The 10,408-nt window shown below is 51.7% G+C and overlaps 1 protein-coding gene across 1 annotated transcript in view; it reads left to right on the plus strand.

Annotated features, from left to right (window-relative positions):
* The window catches only part of ALMS1 (ALMS1 centrosome and basal body associated protein), a 25,528-nt gene that overhangs the window by 13,496 nt on the left and 1,624 nt on the right, over positions 1-10,408 (plus strand). Inside the window, exons 5-9 of the mRNA XM_042021973.1 lie at positions 1,552-1,654; positions 2,708-4,826; positions 6,509-6,668; positions 8,168-9,523; positions 10,126-10,256. Of these exons, the coding sequence (XP_041877907.1) occupies positions 1,552-1,654; positions 2,708-4,826; positions 6,509-6,668; positions 8,168-9,523; positions 10,126-10,256 (3,869 nt within the window). The remainder of the gene's footprint in view (positions 1-1,551; positions 1,655-2,707; positions 4,827-6,508; positions 6,669-8,167; positions 9,524-10,125; positions 10,257-10,408) is intronic.

A 10,408-nucleotide genomic window follows, 5' to 3' on the forward strand; every position in this document is an offset into this window, starting at 1 on the left:
CGTCCTTGCCCCGGTCCCGTCCTTGCCCCGGTCCCGTCCTTGCCCCGATCCCATCCTTGCCCCAATCCCACCATTGCCCCGGTCCCGTCCTTGTCCCGGTCCCGTCCCTGCCCCGGTGCCATCGTTCCCATCAGGGGGTGCTCTGAGCCCCAGTTTTGGTTGTGCCCTTTGGTGAAACAGAGCCCTGAGGAGCTGCTGTGTTATCAGGGACTTGTCCTCACCTTGCTCCTTAATTCCTTGGCTCTGTCCCTCTGTGCCGGTGCTGCCATTTTCTCCTCTGCTGCTTTACACTTCTACGTGTGTCAGAATTAATTTTGTCATCCAGCTCTGCCTTCCAGTCCAGATTGAACCCTCTGGAATAGCTACTTAGACCTGTTTTTTAAAGCTACATCTCATTTCCTTTCTCTAAATTTCCAAAAAAGCATTTTAATCATATTTGGTATTGCAAATTCAATTATTTCTATCTGTGTAATTATCCTCTCGCTACCTAGAGTTCTAAAGTAATTAAAAATGTTAATTGGAAGTATTAAATTAAAAATTAATAAGCAAGGTTGCCTCGTGGTTGGCTGCCCCTTGTCAGGTGATGCAGTGTGGGCTGGGGAAGCCTCGGGGTGGAGCTGATATAATGAAAACTGGATTTTTTTTTTTGTGTATAATGATCATTTTGTGATGTGATTGTGCTCCTCTAAGAGGTGCAGACTGTGGCTTGTCTGAGGTGGTTGGAATCTAATGAGCCTGGATTAAATAAATGGCATTTCTGGGTTAGGAAGTCATGCCCTTGGCCACAAATAGCTCTTTTCCTTTAAAAATAAAAGCTTGCTTGAAATACTAGGAGTGTTTCTTTGCACCCATCAGACATATGTGTAGTTATTTACACTCCTGAGATACCTTAGAGTTTAAAAAAGGAGAGAAAATATCCCCAAACATACAGTTATATCTAACCCTCCCCTGATAATTACCTGTGTGTTGTAGTTGTTTTTATTCTTGTGCTGTGAACCATTTCCATTTGTTTTTGTAAGCAGTGAACTGGAGAAAAATCCCCAAGTACCCCAAAGAGCAAAGAAATACAGCATAGAAACTAAAATGTATTGCTGCAGTAATCATGGCTGTCTGCTAAGTTTGATTATTACTTTATCTTGAATCCGTAAAGAAAAAAATGTCAGGCAGCCTTTGCTGGAATCAGAATTTATGGGAGAACAGAGAGTAGGGAAGGCACCATTGGATCCTTGGTTTGTAAAGAAGCAAAAGGGGATGGGATAAAATCCCTGTGGACACCCCACCTGGAAATCAGGAGGGAGGTGCTGCCTGGGGTGGAACAGGATGGGGATGGCACAGAAGGAATTTTAGGGTAAGTTGGGGATGGCAGTGCCAGGAGTGAGTGGAGGCCTGGATTTGGTATGGGGTGAGAAAGCTGAATTTAATCCAGGAGGGAGGAGGCTTCGGGGGCTGTGGGGGTGGGACTCCTTCACCTTCCCTGCAGCTGGGATCTCTGGGGCTGTGAGGCTGTGCTGCCAGCCCTCACTGCCCTGCTGGTGTTTTTCTCTCTCCCAGATGTCCAGGAGAGCAGATTCTCCCCCTGCCTGCCCCTGCTGCTGAGCCCAGCCCGGGACGAGACGTTCCTGCAGGGATCCCAGATGGATTTCATTGCCCTGAGGTGGGCTGGGGTTCCTGGGGCTGGTTCTTTCCCTGAGTGGCCGGGATCTGCATTGGATAGTTGGATAATGGCAGTTTCTGGGCGCAGAAATGTGGGGGTTACACTGGTTTTGGGGTGTGTGGAGAGAAGGCACCTCTGGATTCTGCCTTCAGAAGAGTTGGAACAAGGGAAAAGCAGGACCAGGCTCTTCTGAGCTTGTCATGCTGAGGCGCCCAGGGAAAATGGGAAAACGAGGGACTCCACCCTCTTCAACATCTCCGTTGCTTTCTTAGACTCTGGAATAAACGTAATGAGATTTTGGGGACAAAAATCAGAGTTTTGTATTTACAGGAGTGAAACATCCATGGACAGTGTTGTGGTTTGGGTGTGCTGGAGCAGTATGTGTGATTTAAAATACAAATTTGGGTTAAAATGCGTAAAGAAAGAGCTGTTTCAGTAAAAGGCTTTGTCTCCTTCATTTCAAGGCTCTCCATTGGCATGCAGTAATATTTAATAGGGTTTGAGGGTATGTTTAATATAAAGGAACTATTAATTAAGTGATCCCCAGTAGGAGTATCAGAACTTTATAGGAATTTGTTGTTTATCTGAGACCTGGCTGCTTTTTATATTTATTTATAAATATATTTATTATTTGAAAAATAACTGAGATAATGAACTGAAGTAGGTGATTTGCATTAATAAACCACAGGCAAGCTGAGATATGTGTAAGTACATACTGCATGTTTTGCTCAGCTGATTTTATTTATTTATTTAATTAATAACAGCCTGTCAGTAAAAAATATTTCAGCCCTAAGCAGGATGAAAAATATTGCCATACTAAGAAATTGATATTGTTATAATATTATTTTTGAGCCTTTATTTTATAGATTTTTGGTATTTCTTTACATTCCTTCAGGTTTTGCCCCTTTAAGGGATGTATTTGTGTATTTATGTGCATTTATGTGAGTGTTGCTAACCCCCAGTTGTTACCTGAAGTTCTTTTCCCTCTGATTTAAACCAGAGATGTTGAAACAAAAGATGTGATCAGAAATTCACCTGTCTTGCCCCTTCCAGAGGAATCCCGGATGTTTCTGGAGCATCCCTGGAGCGTTCGGAGCCTTCCCACGTCCATGGAAGCGCATCCCTGAGGGACGCAGCCCCTCCCAGAGAGCTCTGCGCTTCATCCCAGCACTGCCATCCCGTCGGACCCGCGGATCCCGGAGCTGCCTCCCAGAGCTCCCTGTCTGGGGAGCGCCTGGGCAGCGAGGAGGGGGCCGGGGACAGGGGCACCGAGCAGGAGGCAGCGGTGCCCCGGAGCGGGGGGCATCCAGCACACCCCGCTCCAGAGGAGGTGCTGGGAAAGGGGCTGGAGCGGCCCTGGAGCACAGCTGGGAAGGATGGACTCTCCCCCCCTGGCAGTGACGGCCCAGCAGCTGGGTCTGAGCTTTCGGAGAAGGACAAGGAGTCCCCAGGGCAGGAGGAATCCTCGTCCTCGGGAAACTCCTCCTACGCAACAGCACTGACCAAATTCTCAGAGAGGAGTGAAGGGGGGATGCGGAAGGAAAAGGTAAAAGTGCTTGGGAGTGAGGCAGGAGTCCTGGAGAAGCAGGAAAAAGGAAAGAAGGTGCCTGAGCTCGATTTGCCAAACAATTTCTCCAATGGCTTGAGGAGAGGCCATTCTAAAAACTCAGGTGCTCAAGACGTTCTTTGTGCAGCGACTGCCGAGCCGGGCAAAGGCGCGCTGGAGGAGCACGGAGTGGAGCTGGAGGGCTCTGAGGGCTTGAGGCTCAGGGCTGCTCCTGGGGAACTGCAGGGAGCTCTCCTGGATCATCAGCAGGAGCAGCCGTCAGGGAGACTGGGGCGAGAGGAGCTTGTCCCTGCTGTGGCAGGCACCGGGGCCTGGGCACCCAGGCAGCCACAGGGGCCGGCCACGGACACAGCTCCGGGCACCGAGGGGTGCCCGGGGGGAGCAGGGCCTGCGGGAGGCAGGGATGAGCTGACTGGCTCGGACTTCTCCATCGAGAGCGGCCACAAAGGCACGGAGATTTCCCCCTCCTTCAGTCTGGGGGCTGAGGGCTCGTTCTCCGTACACCTGCCTCATCCCAACTTCCAGTCCACTCCGGGGATATTCCTCAAGAAAGCTGGGAAGGCAGAAGGACGTGGAGTCCTGGTGATCCCTTCGGACTTTCAGGCCTCTTCTTTGTGTTCAAATGAAGAAACCTCAGGGAAGCCCCCTGCCCATACCCCTGGATCCCTTGGGAAGCAACATCATCCCCAGAGTGCTCCGAAAGAAACGTGTGAACATTTCGAGTCCTTGAAGCCGGAATCCCCCCAGCCTGGCAGGATCCAGTCCTTCCCATCGCTGAGTTTCATGGAGAAGGTGGGAGCTTGGAACATGAGCCAGCCAGAGGAGGTTCCTGACGCCGTGAGCTCCGGTGTCCCAGCTGGGTTTCCTCCTGGAAGGAAAGCCTCCAGTGCACTTGCCATGGCTCCAAGCAGTATTTTATCGGTACAGAAAAGTCTTAGAGATCCCCAGGACTGTGCTGCTCCTTCCTGCAGGGAGGCAGGTTCTCTGGGAAGTTTGCACTTCCCTCACACAGAGCCGCTGCCTGCCCCCCGTCTGAGCAGATCCCGGTCTGACAATGCCGTGAATGTTTGCAGCAGGAGCAGAGCCTGGGCTGGAGTTACCCCAGCAGCAAACTCTGCAGAGGCCCTGCAGCCTCCAGGAGAGAAGAGTCCTGCCTTGGGAGGGTTGGACAGCACCTCAGGAGGCTGCACGACACCAGAGGTTGTTCCTGGATCTCGTGGTGAGGATGTGGAAAGCACCGCAAGGCGAAGCTCAGCCCCAGCTGTGTTTGTGTCCAGTGTTGCTCAGCTCCCTAAAAAGGATGGAAGCTCCCCAGCTGATGAGCACAAGGATTGTGATGCTCAGGAAAATCAACCCCTCAGCCTAAATATCCCCACTGGACACAACATCATGGACAGCTTTGGAGCCATTTCCCTGGAGAGTCTGGATGTTCCTGTCAGTTCTGGGGAGCCTCAGGGGGCCCTGGGCTCTGCTCGGGGCTCTGCTCAGGGCTCCCTGGTGGTGCCCAGGCCCTGCCCCAGTGCAGGAGGGGACACTTCCATCCCTGCTGGAGCAGTGCTGGAGACTCCAAAGAAAGAAGAGTTTAATATTGAAGAAAGGATCCCAGTAAGTTTGGTTCTAATTTAAACTCTGGTTCCAGAGTTATCCATTTCTTTTCCCATAGTTATCAGGTTTTTTCCCCAGAGTTATCCATTTCTTTTCCCATAGTTATCAATTTTTTTCCCCAGAGTTAACCATTTCTTTTCCCATAGTTATCATTTCTTTCCCCAAGTTAACCATTTCTTTCCCCAGAGTTATCCATTTTTTTCAGTTACACTTTTTTTTCAGAGTTTTCCATTTGTTTGTCACATTTCCATTTTTCCCCACTGCTCTTTTAGGAGAGGTTTTAGTCATTACAGCCAAAATAAATGGTTTTACACAGGGCTGTGCTACAGTGAATTTCATCCATGATACTGGTTCAGCTTATCTTCAATAGAGGTGGGAAATATTAGTAATATTTAGTAATATTTGCTTTGGCCAAAGAAAGGGTTGGATATGGGAAAGGTGCCTTGTCTTTCCCAGGGACAGCTGAGTGTAGGGGAGCAGAAGGAACAAGAAATGGGAGCTGGTGGCTCTTTCAGAAGATCAGGTTCTCATGATCCAGATGTGAGGTTCAGACTCAGGTGCTGAGTGAGGAGAGCTGAGCTCCACCCCCCAGCTCTGCAGGAGCAGCAAAGCCAACACAGCTCCTTGGAAATGAAATTCCTTTTTTCCCTATGAATTCTCATTTTGCTTGTTCACCTTGTTCCAGTTTCTGAGGCCTCAATTCTGAATTCTTGATGTGTTCCTCATAAAGGACCTTCAGAGCTTCTTCATCCCTTCCCTGCTTTCCATCCTGCCTGGCTAATCCAGATTTCCCCGTTTGGGGGGCTGGAGGCAGTGGAGAGCACTGGGCAGCCATGTGAAGTGCAGTAATAGCTGTTGGGGGGTAGAGCAAATGAGATGCAGATTTATGGTAATGACAAACATGTAATTATGCTCTGAGTAAGAGGCTGCTCCTCTCACAAGATGACTCCATAATCATCAGGTCTTTGGGAATGTGCTCTGGAAGCTCTTTTCACTCTGTTGTCTTTGCAAACCCGTGGGGAAACAAATATAAATGTTGTAGGGAGGGTGTTTAGATGAAATTCATGAGGCAGAGAGATGACTTCTGTTCCTGGCTATAATTACACATTCTCCAGCCTGGTTCTGAGGAATTCTGCTCCTGTAAGTCACTGGCAGGTAAAGGAGATCAGGTCACCTACCTGGCTGTTAATGTCTAAGTTTGTAATAAACCCACAGGAAATGGAGTTGGCTGTGATGTGTGAGGTAATTGATTTAATTTTCCTGGCTAGTTTAGGACATAGTGTGGACAAGTTGAAATTAATTTGCCCTACAGGTGATGAAGTCAAGGGAAATTCTGGCTGGTTTTTTCCTGCATGTAATAATGTCTGTATGTAAACCAGCTCTGACAAAAGTGCTCCCAACTATTTGCCTTGAAGGCTTGAACAAACTTGTCCTAAAAAACAAGGAGCTTCCCTGCTGCTGGCTTGAATTCCCAAGTCTGCCAGTGTTTTCTGTGCAGCAGTTTTTTGGGGAGGGAGAAGGTGTTTAACCCAAACCTTTGTGTTCTCCTCCCAGCTGCAGTTCAGCAGCCTCCCCTGAAGAATCCGAATTCTCACTCCTGCAGTGTCCAGTGCTGGGGTGAAGGAGCTCTGCCAGCCCAGGACCCACGGCATTCTCCGAGTGTTTGTTCCTTGTTTTCCCAGGTCTACCTGCGGAACCTGGGCATCGAGCAGTCCCCTGGCACCATCCTGGCGCCCTTCGTGCCCCGGCGGCCCCTCCGGGAGCTGGAGTTCTCCCCCGTGGAGCTCAGGACCCTGAAGGATCCCCTGGACAGGCTGGCCCGGGCCCCTCCACAGGCACAGGGTACGGGGAGGGGTTTGGGAGGCCTGGAGAGCACTGACCTCCCCCACCTGTGGGGTCAGGGGTGTTCGTGGGGGTTGAGCTTCTCCCATCTCCAATAGATTCTGGCATTGGGAAGTATCCACAGCTCTGAAAAGCTGCCTCCAAGGGATCCAGGACTGTGGGGCAGCTGCCAGGCAGTGCAGGGACACTGTGTCTTTATTCCCTTTATTTCTCTGTGTACAAGAGTCCTTGAGAAGGATGTGGTTTGTATCTTGAGATTGAAGAAATGGGACCAGACTTTTTCTTCCTGGGAGAGGAATAAGTCTTGGTTTCTTTTTCATTCTGGGATTTCTTGGTGTGACAAAAAGTTGTCAGTATTTTTATAACTGACCAGATCTGCTCCTAAATCCATCCACCCATCATCATCATCAACCAAATCAGAGTGGCCTTACCAGGGCTGAGTCATTTCTGAGTGCTCAGGCAGGGTTAGGGTGGCTTCAGGGCCTTGCCCCATGTCATTAAAATGTGAAAATGTGCATGAAAACTCCTTCCAATGTGTCATTTCCTGAGAGTGTCCTGGTTTGGGATTTGCACCTGTGGGAAGCTGAAGGCTCCTCACGAGTCCCTGTGTGACCCTTTCCATTCTGACCTCAGCCCCCTGCACTGGCCGGGTTCTGTGACCAGATGTTCTCTTGTTTTCTTTTATCATTTTCCCCTTCTTTGAGGGTTATGGGAGACCTGGCAACTTAAACCACTTGGCTTTTGGGACAGGGGAAGATTTGTCCTCAGTAGAACCATGGAATCATTGAGGCTGGAAAAGCCCTCTGAGCCCATCCAGTCCAACCATCCCCAGCACTGCCAGGGCCACCCCTGCCCCATGTCCCCAGGTGCCACATCCACAGGGCTCTGAAATCCCTCCAGGGATGCCCCGGGCAGCTGTGCCAGGCCTGGACAGCCTTTCCATGGAGGAATTTTACTTTTGTAAACCAGGTGTTCATTTGGACATCCAAGCACCACTGGGTCATTTATCCAAGAGCGTTTATTTCAAATCCAGTCTAAGCAGTTGTTTAAAAGCAAGGAACTTCAGTTACCAGGGAAAGGTTCTTCCCCCAGAGGGTGCTGGGCACTGCCCAGGCTCCCCAGGGAATGGGCACGGCCCCGAGGCTGCCAGAGCTCCAGGAGCGTTTGGACAGCGCTGCCAGGGGTGCCCAGGGTGGGGCTGTTGGGGGGTCTGGGCAGGGCCAGGGGTGGGACTGGGTGATCCCATCCAACTCAAGATTCTCTATAGTTCTCTGATAAGTTTTGCATTTTCTTTGATGTTTAGCTGAAATACTCTTGAGATCTTTCAGGAGATAGTTCTTGTGGAGATCTTAGTTCAAGTCTCATTCTAAGAACAGCATCCTAAATATTTTCCAGGATTTGAATTCTTCCCTCCCTTTATGTGCCCTCTAGTACAAGTATTTGCTGATGCCTCTGTGTTCTGGAGCCTCCAAATTGATGAATGTTGTGTTCCTTTGTAGGTGAATTGCTGCCAGCCTTTGAGATGTCACACGTGAGCTTTGACTCCGACATCTCCACTCCGAGCGTGTCCATCCCCGTGGAGTCCGAGGCTGGTTCGGGTGCGCTGTCACCCCGGGAGCTCTGTCCCAGCTTCCCAGGGCTCTTTGGAGAGGCCCCAGTGAGCCAGGGCAGCGTGTCAGGGCCCCAGCTGGAGGTGGCTGCCCCAGGTCCCACAGCCCGGGGTGCAGAGTGTTCCACGGGATCTGCTGGAGCAGAGCCGGGCCCGCCCCGCTGCTCCTCGGGCAGGGAGAGTCCCTGGCTGGGTGGGACAAGTGCTCGGGATCCGCCTGCTGACCGTGGGCCCAGGAGCTCGGACAGCAGCCTGCAGGAGTGGGCTGCTGGAATTTTGTCTGGAGTCGAGAATAAAATGGAATCAGACAGAGGGTCGCAGACCCCCAGCATGGGAAGTGAGAGCAGCAAGGGGCAGGAAGGAGATTCCCTGATGGGCTCTGGGGCCCTGCGGGAGCTCCGTGAGCTGCTGGCGCAGGCAGAGGAGCTCGCTGCCAGCTGTGCTCATCCTGCTTCCCCCACAGCCTCCTGCAGAGAAACTGGGGAGTCTTCCCCAGTGCTGCTTAGGAAGGAGGATGATCCCAAAGATTCCAGGTTAGGGAAGGACTGGATCCCTCAGCTGCAGAAAAGACTGCCGTGGGATGAGGCCACGACCCCGAGGGGTGTGCGGGGAGAGGGGCTGGGGATAAATGCTCTGGGTTCTGACCCCTGTCGTTTGGGATGGGGAAATCCTTTGGGTGTCGGTTTGCAGCGCAGTGAAGGGCTGAAGGGAATGGCCCAGGAGCCGAGGACAGGAAAATCCGCGGGGAGGTCGGAGCCCGAAGGGTGCAGCAGCGTGACCACAGACAGGAACCAGCCTGCCCGTGTGGGGCTGGCACAGAGCAGTGCCAGCAGCGACCTCAGCACCGGGACAGCTCCGGAGCTGGGCAGTCCCCCTCCCCTGGAGCCCCTGGGCAGCATCCCCGCTGTCCTGGGCAGCTCCCGGAGCTCCTCGTCCCTGGCTGGGGTGGCTGGAAGGGCAGGAGGGACGCGAGGGAGCGACGACAGCAGCAGTGGGGATTCCCTCAGTGCCCGTGTCAGGAGCCTCCTGGGGAACCCTCCGTGCTCCCAGCAGCCGGGCAGTGCCATGGGGGCATTCCAGAGCATCCTGCCTGCAGCTGGGGCTGCCAGGATCCAGGCAGGGAGCGGCAGCAGCAGCGGGGATTCCCTGGCTGCCCGAGTCCGGAGCCTCCTGAGGCCTGGGTCTCCTGGGATTGATGCCAGCCGGATCCTGAGGAGTGCAGAGGAGCAGGAGAGGAAGATCCGAGGTAAGGACACTTCTCAGGTGGGTTTATCATGCGCCGTGTCAGAGGGCACATCTGGGGTTAGGGGTGGGTGTAAGGGATGGGATGTGGAGGCTGGCAGAGCTGAGTCTGCTCCCTGCTTCAGAGGGGATTATTTGGTATTAGAATGAGAAGCTTTAATGGGACAGGGCTTAAATGAGGGATGCTTCACTGTAATCTTCTGTGCTGTGGTAGAATGGGGATGGAATTGAGCTTTTCCAGTCTGAAAACCTTTTCCTGACATCAGCGCAAGGAAGTATTTTGTCCACACAGGTATTATCAGGAATGTGGGAAGGAATTTTGTGAGTGAGCTCTGACTTGTGTCTGAGACTACAAGGATGACAGAACCAGGAAAGGGTCTTGGGTCCATCTCTCCGAATAAATTATTCAAAGAGCCATTTTACATCGTATTTCTGGTCATTCCAGGAGCTCTGGAATTTGGTGTGGTCTTTGTTCTTTGGTTTCTTTTTTGGTCTTTGTTCTCTCAGCTGGGGTAACCAGAAATGCATGGCTTTGATTTTAAGTTAAAAACTGTTCTCATTCATGAAACGGGAAAGGAAACCTCTCCTGGTTTGTGTTTTTGGCAGCCTGGGTGAAGCTGAAACTGGCCAGCCAGTCCCAGGAGTCTGGGCCAGACTGGGATGAGGAGACCCAGCAGAAGATTGAGAGAATAAAGGCAGAGCTGCTTCCGAAGACTAGGAACGCTGCACAAGCCAAGGTACAAACCAACTCAGGTTGGGGGAAATGCTGCTGCACCTGCTCTTGGGGGGTTTTAGGGTTTTTTTATGGTTTTCCCAGGCAGTTTGGGGTGGTTTGGGTGTGAGGGGTGACACTCAGCTGCAGATGTCCCAGAGGAAGGGATGTGGGGGG

This window comes from Corvus kubaryi, unplaced genomic scaffold, assembly GCF_017639235.1.
Source record: "Corvus kubaryi isolate FWS band 111438036 unplaced genomic scaffold, C.kubaryi_AGA036_p1.0 37182, whole genome shotgun sequence".
Taxonomy (NCBI): domain Eukaryota; kingdom Metazoa; phylum Chordata; class Aves; order Passeriformes; family Corvidae; genus Corvus; species Corvus kubaryi.